This window comes from Salminus brasiliensis, chromosome 10 (assembly GCF_030463535.1).
Source record: "Salminus brasiliensis chromosome 10, fSalBra1.hap2, whole genome shotgun sequence".
Classification (NCBI taxonomy): Eukaryota; Metazoa; Chordata; class Actinopteri; order Characiformes; family Bryconidae; genus Salminus; species Salminus brasiliensis.
Window position 1 is genome coordinate 7,174,040 of NC_132887.1, and position 17,798 is coordinate 7,191,837.

General features: G+C 41.1%; 1 protein-coding gene and 1 non-coding gene across 4 annotated transcripts in view; both read left to right on the forward strand.

The window, feature by feature from the left end:
• The first annotated feature begins 771 nt into the window (after positions 1-771).
• Positions 772-17,798, forward strand: part of LOC140564044 (palmitoyltransferase ZDHHC14-like) — a 69,737-nt gene continuing 52,710 nt past the window's right edge. For 2 of the 3 annotated variants that reach the window (XM_072689088.1, XM_072689090.1), the window contains exons 1-2: positions 772-1,230; positions 5,697-5,983. In XM_072689088.1, the coding sequence (XP_072545189.1) occupies positions 5,745-5,983 (239 nt within the window). In that variant the 5' untranslated portion in view covers positions 772-1,230; positions 5,697-5,744. The remainder of the gene's footprint in view (positions 1,231-5,696; positions 5,984-17,798) is intronic. The other variant, XM_072689089.1, reaches the window with a different exon arrangement.
• LOC140564937 (U1 spliceosomal RNA) lies at positions 11,744-11,915 on the forward strand. Its single transcript, XR_011980563.1, has one exon. It is a non-coding gene; the product is annotated as a U1 spliceosomal RNA (small nuclear RNA).

A 17,798-nucleotide genomic window follows, 5' to 3' on the forward strand; every position in this document is an offset into this window, starting at 1 on the left:
TAGATGCTGGGCCAGACTCACCTACTTATTTGGTAGCCCCGCCCCCATCTCCCAGACCAAGTGTGTCTCAGACCACCTTCACTGAGCTTTACAGCACAGAAGCAGAGCGGATTATCCCCCGGTTTCCCAGATTGTCCGGTAGGTGGACGCTCCAACAGTAAAAGTGCAGCTCATGTAAATTGCTCTACCACTCAGCTCCTCCATGTAATGAACAGAAAGGGGGCACCATGCAGGACCTTTAGACGACTGGAATCACTGACCCTTATCCCTTCTCCAGGGTTTTATTTATTTTTGCTTTATATTCTTTCAAAATAAAAAGTGTGTGTGTGGATTTGGGGAGTGTGGATAAATTTGGGAGTCATTGTGTTGCACAATCCCTGTTTCACATTTTGCACACCTCACTTTAAACCCTCTTATCATACCCATACTCATTTTCACCTCACACTTTCACACTTGTGTTATTGAATTTCTATCGTCTTTATATTGTACGCGTGTGTTTTTGTATTTCTTGCTTCTGTATATTATATCTTGCTTATTTTGTGACTTTTGACATTACTTGTGTACATGTGTTTAATCCTATATTTTTATTATTTGTATTTTATTTATGTGATCTGAAGTCATCAAAACGGTGTATGACTGTGTACATGTGACAAATAAAAAACCTTTTATTAGTATTTTTATTTAGCTACATTATGCTTTGATTAGGAACTACACACTGACACACTCTTCGCCTACATTTCCCATAATCCTTCCAGCGCAAAGCACACAGGGTAATATCTCCGTCCCGGAACATCCAACTCGTTTCAGGTTGTGTGTGTGTGTGTGTGTGTGAAGGTGCGGGGAGAACGACAGACACACACACACCCACTTACTCACCCAGACAGACAGACAGACCACCGGCAGGGTACAACGGGGTCCAGTCTACCGGGCTGGTCCTCATTTCGTCCCGCGTTCCGGCAGCAGCTCCTCTGCCCGTGTCGGTGCGAGCGGCTGGGAGCAGGACGGGCGCCGGAACATCACTGCTTTAACAACGCAACAGCTTCTTTAATTAAACAGCACCAACCCAAAACTCAACTTCATAGAAAAGTCGTTTAAACGAAGAAAAAGAAACGGAAGAAAAATGTTTCGTTTAGTTTTGGCAGCTGTTCGCAACAAACCCGGATAACAGTCCACCGGAGAGGGAGAGAGAGAGGGAGGGAGGGAGGGCTGAGAGGCTCTTGCTCTTTTTTGGTGAGTTAATGTGCTGGCTGACATTATCATTAAAACATTTAATAAACGAGTTTTAGGCGAAGCACGGGCACTAACAGGATAGCTATACAGCCCCGTGGATGGATGATGCCTTCAGCTGCGTAGGGCGGATTAGTGTTGCCCCTCTTTGCTGCACAGTTTTATCATTTCCATGCTCATACACTAATTTAACCTCCTTATCCAAACCAAAAAACTACAAAAATGCAATTCTGACCTTTAAAAATGCATTTCTGTTTCCAGAATCACCAGACAAGAAGTTCGACAGCGCCTCTGTCTAACTTTCCGTTCCACCTTAAATCGTACAGCTGTTGCAGCCTGATGCCAGTCCGGCTTCCCATACGAACCAACGCATCTTTTTAAGGTGGAACGGGAAATTCGAATAAGACGCCCACCCTGCTTGTAGAAAACTAGTAGAGATAAACATCTAATCATACAGTTATATTCTAGACAAATGCGCACTGAAATGGTAGAAAGGGATTTAAAAAAGAAAAGTGCAGAACATAATAAGCTAAATAAGGGGAGGAAATTGCTGAGAAAACACTGGGGCCATTAGACAGCCGCCCAACTGTAGCACCACAGCTTTTGTGATTTATTAACGCTAGCTAGCCAACTCTTTATCCAACAAATCCATCCAATATATGCCGAAATTCTCTTTTGGAAGTCTTCTGGATGACTTTTAATACTTTTAAAGAAGTTTGTTTATGTGGTTGGTTAGCTATAGATGGCTAGCTAACGCTGCTAGCCTGCTAAGTAAGTTGGCTAGCACTAATCTTGGGGATCTTAAAGTAGCTACAGAAGAAATAAAATAAAATAAAATTAGATAAAGTTTTATAAGCTTACTGGATATGAACTTGTGGGCAGCAGCTTATCTGTGTTGCTGGACAAACCAGAGTATGAACTGATAAGGTGGTGTAAGGAAATGTACATAGAAAGCATGGGGATATTAAAATATGCATTTTTGGTTCATAATTTAATTCATTTAAGGATGTTGGAAGATGATTTTGATGCTCAAACACTTAATTTCATTCATACTTTAGTGAAATGTCCAGTAACTTGGGCAGTACTGTTATAATAGTATAGCAGCGGTGGCTCAGCGGTCAGAGCTCTGGGCTATTGATGACAGGGTTGTGGGTTCGAGACCCGGGCTCGGCAAGCTGCCACCGTTGGGCCCTTTATACTCTCTGCTCCCAATATGTGCACCGTTTCTGGGGTTAAAACCCAACAAGATAATGAGTGAGAATTGAGTTCAGTGAATGGATCGAGACTATTTGATATTTTGTTAGCAGCGGCTCAATGTTTAGAGCTCTGGGCTATTGATGACAGGGTTGTTGGTTCGAGACCCGGGCTCGGCAAGCTGCCACCGTTGGGCCCTTTATCCTCTCTGCTCCCAATACGTGCACCTTTACTGTACTTTAATACAGGACTAAATTGACTTGGTTTCAGGATAGAAGAAGTTCAGCTTTAGTATGTGCACCGTTTCTGGGGTTAAATCCCGACAGACCAAGATAATGAGTGAGAATCGAGTTCAGTGAATGGGTCGGTCCTCTGGATCAGACTATTTGATATTTTGTTAGCAGCGGCTCAACGTTTAGAGCTCTGGGCTATTGATGACAGGGTTGTGGGTTCGAGACCCGGGCTCAGCAAGCTGCCACTGTTGGGCCCTTGAGCAAGGCCTTCACCCTCTCTGCTCCCAGGGCGCTGGAGTTGGTTGCCCACCACTCTGGGTGTGTGTGCTTACTGCCCCTAGTTTACTAGTGTGTGTGTGTGTGTGTGTGTGTGTTCACTACCACAGATGGGTAAAAATGTGGAGGACACGTTTGTTGTACATAGTACAGTGATGGTACACCTTTACTGTACTTTACTACAGGACTTAATTGACTTGGTTTCAGGATAGAAGAAGTTCAGCCGTAGTATGTGCACCGTTTCTGGGGTTAAATCCCGACAGACCAAGATAATGAGTGAGAATCGAGTTCAGTGAATGGATCGGTCCTCTGGATCAGACTATTTATTATTTTGTTAGCAGTGGCTCAGCGGTAAGCGCTCTGGGCTATTGATGACAGGGTTGTGGGTTCGATACCCGGGTTGATTTTGTCTTCGTATCGGATCGGTGCATCCCTACCTAAAACCTCTGCACAGTACTGTGGTCTATCTGTCAGCACTGACAAATATATACATAAACACAACAGTGGCCCATAACTCCCATAGGGGATGGCTCTATATAAAAAAAAAAATGGACTAGCCACCTACCTTAGACCTGTGGACCAAGCCGACCAGGCTGTGTGATATTGGTGAGCTGTTGAACCGTGTAAATTATGAAGGATCAATGCTTTGTTTTCTGTATACTTTAAAAGTGTGTCCTGTGTATGTGATGAATGTAGTGAGGTGTGACTAAAGTTGCTGTGGCTAACAAAACACTGTGCACCCCCCTCTTATCTCTTGTTGTGTCTTTGGAGGTACTGTATGTAGTTTCTGCAGTACACCGACATTATGTTAAACATACCTGCTAATTATCTGCCCACGTCTCTAACCACAGCTGCTTCTGCGCCTCGTCTGACAGATCTGCAGGCTTTTGTGCACCTGCTGCCATGCTTTCAGTCGGTATTCAGGATCGGCAGATAGTTTCTCACTAAAAATGTCAGCATTGAACAGATGTTTAGATTTGACAGTCTGAAATTTGATGTATTTATTTAACTTCGGAAAAGCAGAAAAAGGTTAGACTGGATTAGAACATCTCCGAAACGTCAGGCAGGTCTTGTGGGATATTCCCCTTATGCAGTCGTCAGTACTTTTCAAAAGTAGTCCAAGAAAGGACAAGGATGGGATCTGTGGAGACCTCACCTCACAGCTTACAGGACTTGCTGCAAATGTCAGAAAGTGTCCAGATACCCCAGAACACCTTTAGAGATTTTGTGGAGTCCATGCCTTAAATAGTCAGATCTGTATTGCGGCACAAGGAGGCCCTATATTCAGTATTAGGCAGGTGGTGATAATGTTATGGCTGATTGGTGTACATGAAAAATTAAAATCAGATATTGACTGATCTCGGCCCACAGTTCTCAAATCAGCGCATCCCTGATCACAGTGCTAGATACTAAACAATACTTTGCAGACGTAATAAAAAAAAACCACTCCTCTTTATCTGGGGCGTATTTCAGAAAGCAGGAATCCTCGGTCATCAAGATAACTTAAGTCCGAAGTCATGGTTTATCCAATATTTATGTCCCTTATCAAGCAAAACTGAGTAATCTCCTTTCTGAAATGCTCCCACTCCCCCCGAAACCCAGACTAGTTTACAAGATGATCCTTAGGCCTTGGTCTTGGACTAAATTGCAGTGTCAGTGTAAGCCTAGACTTGGTCTTAACCTTAATCTGAATCTGGAAAACCTGTCTCAAGTAAGTAAGTGAGTAAGTACTTTTTTTTTTGTCATAATATTTGGACAGTGAAAGTGGACCCAGGGTATTGAACCCACAACCTTCTGATCAATATCCCATCACTTACCACTGAGAATTATTATTTTATTCGGTTTCTAATTATTTATATATTTTTTCTGTGTTCAATACAGTAAACACATTTTTTGTACCTAACACAATATTTATATTTTACAAATCTCTTTTATCTTATGTAAATTAAGTACTTTATGTTTTAAACGTTTGTGAATTAAGTGATGGGACCTAATAAATGGTAAGTCTCAATGGGGTACATTTACATTTATGGCATTTAGCTGACGCTCTTATCCAGAGGTTACTCGTATTACAGAGGAGGTCCAATGTAGTGTTGGGAGTCTTGCCCAAGGGCTCTTATTGGTGTAGCACAGCATAGTCACCCAGACTGGGATTGAACCCCAGTCTCCCACATGGTGTAGTAGCTCACTGGCAGGTAGTGGTGTTATCTGTTGCACCACACCAACCACTGGGTAACATCCCATTTAAGAGAGTCATATATATTGATATATTCGAAATCTTAATATCGCACCTGGTACGCAGCTATGTGGGATTTAATTCCAAGAAAGAGCATGGATGAGTCGTTTCTGAAGGGGTGACCCTCAACAGAGTACAGTCTTGTGCAGATTGTGTGGTAGATAGATCACAGTTATTGGAAGCAGCATGATGACTTTCAGTCAGTGAAATCTCATAATTGTCAAATCTCAAAATGTTTAAATGTCCAATTACTAAAAATATATAACTTTTGCAAATTAAATATAATTCATGCTTTGTTTTTGTTGCAAATAAATACTAATATTTTAACACAAATTTAAGGTTTTCATCATATTGCATCATATATCAAGATGTGAGGGATTTATTTATTTATTTATTTATTTATTTGTTATCTTGCAGAGTCCTAGTCTTTGGTAGCTGGAAAGTAAATTCATCAACACAGTAAACATGAGCTAGTCCAGTCTTTCATATCGTAGCTGCCTGACTGTATCACACTGTTAATATCTTAACAGCTTCACATTTGGATCTCCAGGCCTGCTGTTTGGAATTTCACTCGACGGATGCATTTCGGGATAGCTGAGCATATGCGAGAGTGTGAATACAGTCAGATCAGCACTCGCAGCTCGACACCAATGGAGTCACCACATAAGAGGAGGACTATGAAGAGGAAGTGGCAGGTTTTCCCAGGAAGGAATAAATTCTTTTGCGATGGCAGGATTATGATGGCAAAACAGACTGGTGTCTTCTACCTGACTCTGGTTCTCATCATCGTCACCAGTGGACTCTTCTTCACGTTTGAGTGAGTTATGGTTTTACTTCCTTACTCTCTTTACATTCAGTAGAAGATAGCTTGCTTATCTTATAAGTAGAGATGCAGTGTTCGAGATATGCTCCAGCATGACGGAGGATTTTATGGAGGAAGGTCTGAAGATATTGTGCATTAAGAAGGTTGTTAAAGGTGGGTGCCACCACTTTTTTGTATATCAGCACGGATAAATTGAGCATCGCTTGGTGCCAAAATGGATTCAGCCATTTTATTGTTTGTTTAAAAACTACTAAGCTTTAAAATGAGCTCATTTCAACTGAAGAGCTTCACTTAAGATGAGTAGCTATAAAAGTAGACAATAGTGCTCAAACCACTCGAAACACTCCACTACCCCACAGGAAGAATCACAGCTAACATCACTGAGAGTGTGTGCTATTTTAGGATGGGTTTGTTACAGGATCCCTCTGACATCCGATCCAGAATTTTCTACAGATATTAAGCCTGTTTACACCTTTGCATTAACTGGGGATGCACTGCTGTACGAGTGTACCTAACATTACATACCATGGTATGAAAATTGATTATCATACTGTGTTGAAAAACCATGCAACCAAAGAATTCTACCAATGAACCAATCAATAAATTGACTGATGTAGTAAAGAATTAGCAGATTAATCTGTAATGACAAATAAAATGAAATAGTTAGAAAGATAGTTAAAGTCTGTTTATTGATTTGAAGTTTTAATGATTGTGTTTTCAAAAGGGAGACTTTGCTGCTGTCCAATGAAAAATAAACAGCTCAATTTTTGTCCATTATTAGTTCTATCAATAGTTTGAACCCTGTAGCTGCTCTCTACACTGTGTAAATAATTCTGGATGAATAGAACAATAAAATGCTCAAAATTACTTGAAATAAACTCTTATTTTACATTGACTTCCATCAAGTTCAAGTTCAGAGCATTTGTGCCTTCTCCTGTAAAGTCACCATTTTGGAGATACATGTTTTTCATTGGACAGCGACGATATGCTTTCATTAAAACAAATGTTTTAGCTGTAGCAAAAACAACCAGAACATCCTTCTGTTGTCATTTCTTAAAGGTAAGTGATGATAAGAAGTAGAATTATAAAATGCTGTATATGGTGGGACTGTAAAACTGGGATCGTTTCTGAGACGGTTACATGCTGTGAAAATTAGGGATGCATTAGATGTTAGATGTGTTTCAAATCAGATCCGATAACAGAATTAACTGGATCGGATATTGGATAATTAGTCTGATCCAAAGGGCCGATCCATTTACGGAACCAGTTCTTGTGCCGCCGGTATTCTAGGCTTTATATCCCAGGATCAGGGTAACCTACAGACATCATACACACCCCCCCCCCCCCATTTAACCAGTACGGTGCCCTCGACCTGTCTTCAACTACTCAGCGAGTAATCCTGCTCATCTTCCATAAAAGGAGAACCGGGAAGGGAGGAGCTGCTAGCTCCTCTTTAGTCTCAGAGACTTTGTATTTCTGAGCCCAGACAACACTGTGCCGAGGTCCAGCACAGTTATTAATTTTGGTGACCAATAAGCAGAAATTGGGTTCATTTGTTAGTTTAAGTTAGTAAAGTAATGATTGTCAATCCTGATGCCTTAAGGCTCTCCCAGATGGTCAGGTATACGGTTTATTAATTTAACATTGGTATCTGGTGTCGACCCATAGGCAAAGTTCCTCTGTCTGTATCTGTACTGGAACAGAAAAGGGTGGATCGGTGCATCCCTAGTGAAAATCTCACGCCATTGACATCCCAGCATTAACATATGTTTCATATCTGGATAGTTGCTGGATCTACACTGTTACAAGTATAAGATCCTTGAAACCGTGGAGGAACCTCTTAAGGTGCTTTGAGCACCTTAAGAAGTTCCTCCACTGTTTCATGTTGAAGAATGCCTAAAAGTTTCTCAAGGAACTTTTACTTTTAATATTGTAGTTTGGCCGGGTCCGTTTACACTTTTGACCAACATGCGTCCCCAGTGTGACCAGATGAGATCCGAATTTGACCTTTCTGCATAAAAATCACATCAACAGGTACATCATTTCTGTTATACCTCCTGTAACCCACGATTTCCCACCAAGGTGGTCTGGCTTGGTTTTGAGGAACAGTGGGAGTTCCACAACGTGGTGGAACAGTAGATTGTTCACATTCACAAACATTCGAGAAACGGGTATCTGTAGCAGTAGTAATTACTTGTGGTAACTTTTTCAGCAGATGTATTTCTGATCGTCTGATTGAACCTAGATTAGCACCTAGAAATATAGTTAAGCTGCGTCTCTGACCAAAGACTATAAGTGCCGGGATTGTTTAAACCTGGCTTATTTTCTTTTTTTCTTTTTCATGTGATCAGGTGAAAGCCGAGCGTGATCTGATCACCTGAAACAGCTGTTAATGCCAGGTGTAAACAGGCTTATTGACCTGATGCCATCAATACTGATAAGCCTCTCTGTTTTGTTTGTTGCATGGCAAGTTGATTGTGTAATCAGACGACTGGTGGTCAATAACGAAGAAGCAGAGTAGTTATTTTGTGTGTATATTTGTGTATTTAATTAAAGGGCTGCCCAATATACTGTGTTAACATAGTCCTCGTAATGTGGGCATGCGGAGTGTCATTTAAGGCAAATTTAATAAATGTGTGCAATTCATATTGTTCTTATTTTCCATGCCGTTTCTACCTGAGGCAGATTATACCTACCCAATGTATTTTACTCCAGTCTGCATATTGTGGCATGTTGCATAATTGACATCTAGGCATTTTAACATTGCATAAATGGCAAATATTGCAGTGACAGTATACTAATATTTATTTTATTATATCAATAAATACAAATGACATTCATACACCAAACAACCAAAGTCATGGTTTTACATCGCTGCGTTCATTAAAACATGTCCATATCTCTCCTTATAGAAGGTGTGGACTTCTTATGGCGTTAAGCTGTTCAACTGCTACCAGCTACCAGCTCCAACCTTGAGTTTTAGCCACCGTTCTTTGTAGTACACCAAGGAAGTCATCACCGTGACGAAGAAACCCCATAAACAGCCAACTAGTGTTTTGTCGGTACAGTTGCACGCCCACAATGATGTATCAGCCTTAAGCACTTAATAACCTTAATCTGAGGAAACGAGTGGTTTTGAAGTACCTTTATGTGGATATAGAAAACCCATGCTGTTCACATGTCTGTCCAATGCGGTCCAGATCCATCTCTGACCAACTCAGAATGTGCGGTGTGGTGAAATCCGGACATGATCCTATCACCCAGAGTGCATGTTGGTGCAAGACACAGCCTCACAGTGTGTTTTTTTTTTACCTGTGTAGGACTCCCTCTGTGTAGAGGGATAGTTGCAACATGCTCCAGCGTTCCTCTGGACTAAAGGCTTTTGTGGAAAAGGTGCTGAGGTTAAAAGACAGACTGAAGGCTGTTTGTTCTGAGATGTGAAGCCTCAGAAGATGCAAACAGTGCAAAGACCTGCACCCCCTTCTTTAACCTTGCTGACTTATCAATCACATGGTTGTTCTGTAGGTTTGACATGCTGGCCGAATAGCCTCCTGCCTCTTCTTTTGTGAGGAGATTAAATAGAGGACAGCAGGCAAAGGCATAGAGTAATTGTACAGTTCTAATTTGTCCAGCAATTAAGAAGACCTGGGTCTTATATGGTGCGGGAGAGCTGGTGTTCATTGTGTACCTGTTAAAGGAATTGTTCTTGCTGTTGGTGTTCTTCTGTAATTTGGACCTTTTCAAGTTTTAGCTGTAAATGGTAGAAATCATCCGGACATATGCTGTGATGGAGGAATGAGCAGTGCATGTAGGGGCTGTGGTCTCAATAGCCCTTCAATCAGCAGCTTTGCTATTCAACTGTTTTGGTATCATATCTAATTATTTTAGCCAGGATTATGCTATTGCATGCAGCCATTATGCTTTAGTATATTTTCTACCAACTATATGTAAAGTTCTCACCTTTAGCTTTGAATAGTGCCATTTTATTCCCATTAATTACAGTTAATTTAGAATCAGAATCAGAATCTCTTTATTTCACCGAGTATGTTACACATACAAGGAATTTGTCTTGGTGATGATAAATCTATTTGTATTGTTATGTCTTCATTTCTCTTGTTGACAGAAACAGTATATTAATTAAAGTGCATGATATAGTTCCTTTAAATCTAATATTTCCTAATCTAAGTCCAATAAATTCATATAATTTCCCCAAGTTCCCAAAATTTCCATGGAAAGTTCCCAAGCTAAAGTTTATTTAATTTACTGCAAATTTCTCTGATATTTTCCACCCCTTTGCAACCCTAGTAAATTGTCCCCAGTAGGTTTTCAACCAAGAAAAGAGCACAGTAAAGAAAGCCGTTAGCTTTGGTGCCCCGAGTGTAGAGTACAGTATTGACGTATCTCTTCACCTAGCAGCTCTAAAGGCTAATGTGTAGCGCTCACTGTTTATCCAGCGTGGTCTCTCAGACATCCTGCTTGTTTAGACTATCACTTCCATGATCAGAGAGCTGGAACGCAGACATTCCTCCAGCTCAGCTGTGCTCTTGTGGAATTGGATGAGCTTCATGTTGGAACATTTGTAGATGTGCTTGTGTGTCACATTTCTAATGAGGAAGGCTGTGACTGAAATGGATCCCTGCTGTCTCATTACTATTGCACTATATAGACTAATTAGCTCTTTCTCGTCCGCATCGGTCACCAGTACACCAACACTTGAGTGCCTGAGCCATGTTTAAAGCTTAGTACACACTAATGTAATGTAATGTTGCTTAGAAACTAGAGCTGGGCGATATGGAAAAAAATATCATGATATTTAAAGATATTTTTTTACGATATACAATATTTATCACAACATTTTGTAAAACAATTTTAAATACTCTTCCATACTGAGTACCATGATTTTACTCAGAATATGCTGCACTTCATTGAATTAAAAAAGACTGACACAGATAATCAGTGCTCTTTAAGCACTGACAATATCCATGATACATTTATTAAAGCATATTAAATGACACAATTTCTCATGATGCCATAAAATACTGTCATGTTGCTTAGCTCTATAAGAAACCTAAGCCTCCATTAACCAACTACATTGGAAAGTATCTGATATTTGCAGTGTTCAGTGGCTTGTAACTGTCGGAAGTTCATGGAGGAACCTTCAAGGAACCCTTTTCTTCCAAAAGCCTTTTCTTTAAAGTTCTTCATAGCACCTTTTAAAGGTTCCTCCACGAACCTCCAAAAGCTCCTCAAGGATCTTATAATATTTACAGTGTATGAGCAAATGTCCCTGGCTCCAATTCGATCCACTGTCTGTTGCTTACGTAACGCCACTCGCAGTGCATTCTGGTCAACATTCAGCTGATTTAGTAAGCTATGATGCTCACTATAAATTGCTAGTGCATTGTGGGAGATTATAGTGCCCTCAAAATCACGTTCGAATTTCACTGTACGATTCAGACACTCTGAGAAATGCCCGACCTCCTCATTAGTAGGCAGTCGTTTTAGCCCCAGACAAAACGGAAGTCTGTAATAACCTCAACAGAAAATCTGCCTCTCAGTCTACAATGTCCAAATGTTTGTGGACACTCCTCTTAACAAATGCATTCAGCTGCTTCAAGATGTAAATGCATTGCTGACACAGATGTGCGCTGCGTTTGACGTGTCTTCCCTGGATAGTGCCATGAGGCAAAGCTGCAGTCCTGAGGCCCTAGATTGCGTATTTTCCGCTATCTTGAGAATTCTGATGCTGATATGCTGCTTACCTGGCAGGGGTGATACCATGATCACAAAGGTGGTTCGCCCCGGGCGAGGCTCAGCCTTTGCACTTGGGTTGTGCTGACCCTTGCGAATTCCCCACATGCTGGAATCTCGGCTGCAGAATTTCTGGAAGTGGGCGACTGCTGTGTTACGGGGCAGTGGTGGCTCAGGACTGGGCTATCGATTACCGGGTTGTGGGTTCGATATGCGGGGCCCGACAAAGCTGAGCTCCCTGGACATTGCAGCGATGGCTGCCCACCGCTCCGGGCATGTGTGCCAACTGTCCACTGGGTAGTGTTTGCTCACTAGTGTGTTTGTATGTGTTCACTGCATGGAGGGGTTAAAGGCGGAGGCCAAATTCCATCCAATATGGGTGTCTGTCTTTGCTATAAAGTATGTGTATGTAGTTCACTAATGTTACTGAGGCACATTAATGGAAATGAATTCTCAGAATCCGAAAGTGACAAAAGCGTCATCCTGAGGAATATGGTGGACTAGGGCAGGAACGCTGGTCTATGTAAATTTCAGGAGTGTAAATGTTAATGATGTCAGGGAGATTTCCGTGACCGGTTTGAGGTTTTGGACTGTTTCCCAGCTTTCTTTTGTATAAAGCTCAGCTCTCTGGGATTAACTCACACCTGTTTAATAATTAATAGCATGTCCTGTTGTGGAGATGTAGGAGTACCAGTGTTTTCCAAGGTTTTCCTTTCAGTTCCTGAAGTTCAGTCATGATTGAAAAATGGATCATATTACAGCGGCCTAAAGCAGCTGCTGTATTTGAGACGTACAGGGCTGAACGTCTCTCTGTGGAGGAAGACAAACAAGCTGTGTTATCTGGGTCGGTGTCTGGGCTGTTGGATATGTCTTGCTTTAACCAATATTGTGAAGTTTTATGATTTTTATTTATTTATTTATTAAAATTTTAGCTTCACACACTTTCGTTGAGATGCATTGACTTCACCTCATGCTTATTTTGTAGAGGTTGCTGCGTTGCATCAGATAAACTGCCATCAAACTGAAATGGTTTATTAGTGGCTCAACATAATTGTCAGACAGGTGGGAGGATGGCATGGAAATAGGCCAGATCTCATTATTTTCAGTGTCTTCCTGTATTTCCAGTTTTGACTGCCAATTATTGAGTAATTTTCTGACCTTGCGTTCTTCTGACATGATGAATAGCAGCACCAGTAGCAGCAGTTCATCGGTTCGGTATCGGTTCAGTTATACCACGGTCAGTAGCGGGCATTTCGTCTTCCAAATGAACACAAAGCCACAATCATTAACAGCATTATTTGCAAATTGCATGTTGGTTACATTGCATTACTTTGCATAGGAGGGCTCAGATGGGCTAAAATGATGTTTTTTGGGTGAGTGCAGCCAGTACAAGCCAGTACAGTGTAGTAACCCACATTACGGTTAGCTAGTAAGACCTCTGAATAGGAGCGTTTGGTGTTCTATAGAAAAGGCTCTTCTCTTCTAGAAGCTCTCAGTCTCTCTTCATGGGCTGTTCCTCCTACAATTCCTTTTCCTCGCTGTTTTTAGAAGTGGTCACTTACACAATGTATTGCCCCTCCCTAGAAGCTCAACCAAGCCAAAGCTGAAACAAATGTTTGGCATTGCTTGCAAGAAACTTCATGGGATGTCCTGACCCAGTTGTTTCCCTTCTGCTTGCGAGTCTGCCAGTTCTAGGGATCAATTAATTGAGTTTATTGGTCTGTTACGATGATTAATCAGGAAAATTTTAAAATGTATCATCCTTTAGTGTAATGCTCTTTCAGACATAGCACCCATCTTCAAAATCACATATTTAAAATAAAACACTGTCATTATTATAATCTGTATTTCTAATGATACACTGTTTTTGCTTCGTGTGGAAGAAGCTGATTTAATGAATCAACAAATCTTACATGACTGTCCACGTACTCTCAAGGACAGTTCAGCTGATGTTGGGACGGATAAATGAAATTTAAGTTAGTGCTGGTGATTTTGATTTCATATGACCTCAAATCAATATTGTGATTATTATTATACATATATATTTTTAAACATCAATTATGATTAATGAGCAGTTGGATTAGCTGCACCATCGGCTCAGTGGGCTCGGTGTTGGAGTCCTCTATGTGGCTTCCATATTGCTGACTGAATGGGGCGGAGTTGCTCTTCTACACACACACACACACACACACACACACATTAATAAGTTTGTAAGGGGACAGTACTTCCCCCACTGTCTGTAGTGTAGGGTCGCTGCAGTATATAGATGTTAGGTGTACCATGGTATAATTGATGATTATCATTCTTTGTACATTTGCTTGCAGGTACCGGTATTGGATAAAAAAAATTCTTACTAAACTGAAAATTCCACCAATTTCTTACTGTTTTCAGAGTTAAAAAAAAAAAAAATCAATCGATGGATGGAGAAAATAATCAGCAGATAAATCCATACTGAAATGAATCGTTAACTGCTAAAGAAAAGGTTCAAAATGTGCAACTTTCTCTTTTTTCTTTTTTTTTTTTTAAGGGACACATTTTACCTACACTTCCAGTAATAAATGTTTCAAGCTTTAACTAAAGTACAGTGTGTTCAATAAAAAAGTCAGTTTATAATAAGAAGAATTAGAAGACTATGATGATGATGAAGAAGAAGAAGAAGAGGAAGAAAATGATTAACAAAACCCAACAAAAACAAGGGGAAATAGTGAAAATCTGTGTACTGTGATACCAAGAAAGGATGATATTTTCTAAAACTGGTATCATACTGTGAAATTCTCATACCCAACAGGATAAAAAAAAGATAGCGTCTGATTAGAGATTCTGAACGTCTGTTATGATTCCTTTTTGATTAATTGCCCAGCCCTAGTTTGTGCTAGGCGATATGGTAAAAATATTAAATCACGATATTTAAAGACATTTTTACAGTACACAATATTAACTGTAAGACATATGATTGCAGACAAAATGCTGCAGTAGCATCAGATTCTTAAAAACTACTATTTAAGTATTCTCATGTACTGAGTACAGTGATTTTTATGTACACTGTGCTGCACTTCATCCAATTAAACAATATAGTGTGTGGTTAATCAGTGTTCTTCAAGCTTCACCAGCCCTTCACCAGCCCTTCAAAACCTCCACCCTGGAAAGCTGGTTTCAAAAGCTCTGGCTTTAGTGCAGCCTGAATGTCAAAACCTATTGAGGATCTAAATCTGTACATGCTCAAGTCTCTAAGCATTAGCAGCACTGCTAACCGGTAAGCAGGATTCAGCTGTACAATTTAGACAGACAGACAAAGAGACAACCAGCTACAGCTAGTCAGCATCGTCCTCTCTGCTTATTTACTTTCTCCTTGCTTCTAGAGTTTCCATTTACAGCTCGAAGCTCGATCACAGTTGTCATCCGGCTCTACATCAGGATCAGCCCAAGTGTCCACTCCAGGCCCAGAGGCAGTTCTGTATTGACAGCAGCACTGCTGTTCACTACAATCCTCCTCATGCACTCCCTCAGCGTGCTTTGGGTAATTGAGAGTAGCTGCTTGTGCCAGCTTGTTTCAAGAGGATTTGACACAATTCCATGTTCACGGGGTCATTTCATGTCGGAGCACTCGGGATAGGCAGCCACGGTACTGCTGGGTGATATGGATAAGTTCCCCATGTCCATCACTGTGTTCGACTGTTTTTAGGTTTATATTAATAAAGTGAATCCTTGATGATGATGATTTTTCTCCTGGCGGCTGCTCCTGTATGCTGAAAGAATGACTCCAGCCCTATTCAGGTTGAGGTTCAGGTTAATGTAATTAAATACACTATAAAACTATATGTCCAAATGTTTGTGGACACCCATTCTAATGAATGCATTCAGCTGCTTTAAGTTGCACCCAATGCTGACTCTTATGTACAAATACAAGCGTAGACACACAGCTTGTCTAGTCCCTGTAGAGAAGTACTGCCAATAGAATAAGACACTCTGGAGCAGATAAACATGAACCTATTGGCACCATGCTGCCTAATGACCGGCATGAGCTAGAGGGGTATAAAGGCCCCCAGCATTGAGCTGTGGAGCAGCGGAAGAACTGTGTTCTCTGGAATGATGGATGGTGCGGCGTCCAGTTGTTTTGGGATGAGTTGGGGATGAGTTGGGGATGAGGTGGAGTGAGGTGGTGATCGTCCAACATCTTGACCTCAAAAAGGATAGACTCTTTTAATTCAGGCTGATATTTAAAAACAAATCGCATATGTTGCATTTAGCAGTACAGCTACTATAGTACTGTGACTCTGGGTAATCTGCATGATGAAGCATTGCTAATGTCGGCACTAAATATTTACCCTTCAGTTTCAGTCTGGGAGGACTGCCTTTAGCTCTTCCGCCTCTCTTACATGTTGCTTCCATTCTCCTGGATTTGGCTCCTTTTAAAAGCCTGTAAACAGCTGTGTGCTTGTTAACTCCCAATGAACTCAAGATGTGGCAAGCTGCACTGAGGCTGATTAGTCGGTGTCTAGGCTTCAGACTTTAATCTTTTCAAATGGAAACTGATTGTGAACATGAGAAACACCCCCTCAGTCCAGATGGTGCGACACTTCCTGATCTCTGTCTGCTTTAGAAGACACGGCATCAGCATCAGTAAACAAGTGCAGGACTGTCAAGTATGTGAGACAACGGCGCGCTCGCTTAATTAGCATCCAGCCTTTCCTACACTGATGTTAAAAGCTAACTGGTGCAGTCACAAGGAAACGTGAAGCGTGCCTCAGTTTGTAGTGTTTCTGTGTTCATTGTTTCTGACAGTTTTGAGTTTCCCTGAAGCCGTATGGGTTGGAAACGAATAATGAGATATTAACGGAGTTATAAATGGGCTTTTCTGTCTGTTTCTCTTTTTCTGACCACAAAAAGGACAGAAGAGTTGACTGGAACTTTTTTTTTTTTTCCTGCTCTGCTGTTTTTGGAGTTCATGTGACGTTCATGGGTTCTTTGTTAAGCTCTTAAGCTGGAGAGCCACAGTGGAAGTGTCTGATTTTCATGACACATTAAAGTGCACTTTATTACACCTAGTAATAAATAAAATAAAAAAGGGGAAAATTATTTATATATATATATATAGTGTTTCTCAATGTAGTCGGTTTGGTCTTCGGTATTTGTGTTATTGCGACATAAGAACATTTACATTTACGACATTTAGCTGACTCTCTTATTCAGAGCGACTTACAAAGTTACTCATATTACAGAGGAGGGCCAAGTAGTGTAGTGTAGTGTTAGGAGTCCTGCCTCTTGACTCTTATTGGTGTAGCGCAGCATAGTCACCCAGACTGGGAATCGAACCCCAGTCTCCCACATGGTGTGGTAGCTCATTGGCAGGTAGTGGTGTTATCTGTTGCACCACACCAACCACCCAAGAAGGGTTCACAAGGGTGCACAACCACCCCATTAATTGCTATTGGGGAAAAATTGCTGTGGTGTACGTTTCCAAAGCTCACCTGGATGAAACCCTATAGTCCCAGTTCCCATCCAAGACCATATAATCATTAAAGTGTTCTTCATGACTGTGAATCAGGTGAGCTGCTGGGGGATCTAACACAGGGAAGATCAGCCCCCAAACCTGTGTTATTCTAACCAACGTATTCATACCTCGAAAAATTACCTTAGAAAATATGGAATGGAGCTCATAGTATAATATAATATATATCTGGAGATTTTCTGTGTCTGATTCATTATTACTACAGGAAATGTTCTGCATGGTTCAGGCAAGGGGCATATACAGGAGGCACGGCACAACCCACTGTGAATTCCATTGAAAATTACCAGCTCCTTTCAAACATGAGCTCACTTGGACATTACCCGGACTGTGTACCAGGGCCCTGGCTGGATAAAGTTCAGGTAATGTCCAGTACAGCTAATTCGGACGCTTGTCTGGGTCGTGCACAGAAAAGTCCTTTGATCTGAGAAAGATCCAGGAAAGGTAGAACTACTGAACCACTGAGATCAGTTCTAGATCTACAGCACCGCTAGGATTTAGACATGCGTCCCAGTGACGAGGCTGTCTACTGCAGCCTTGGCTCATCTCCGC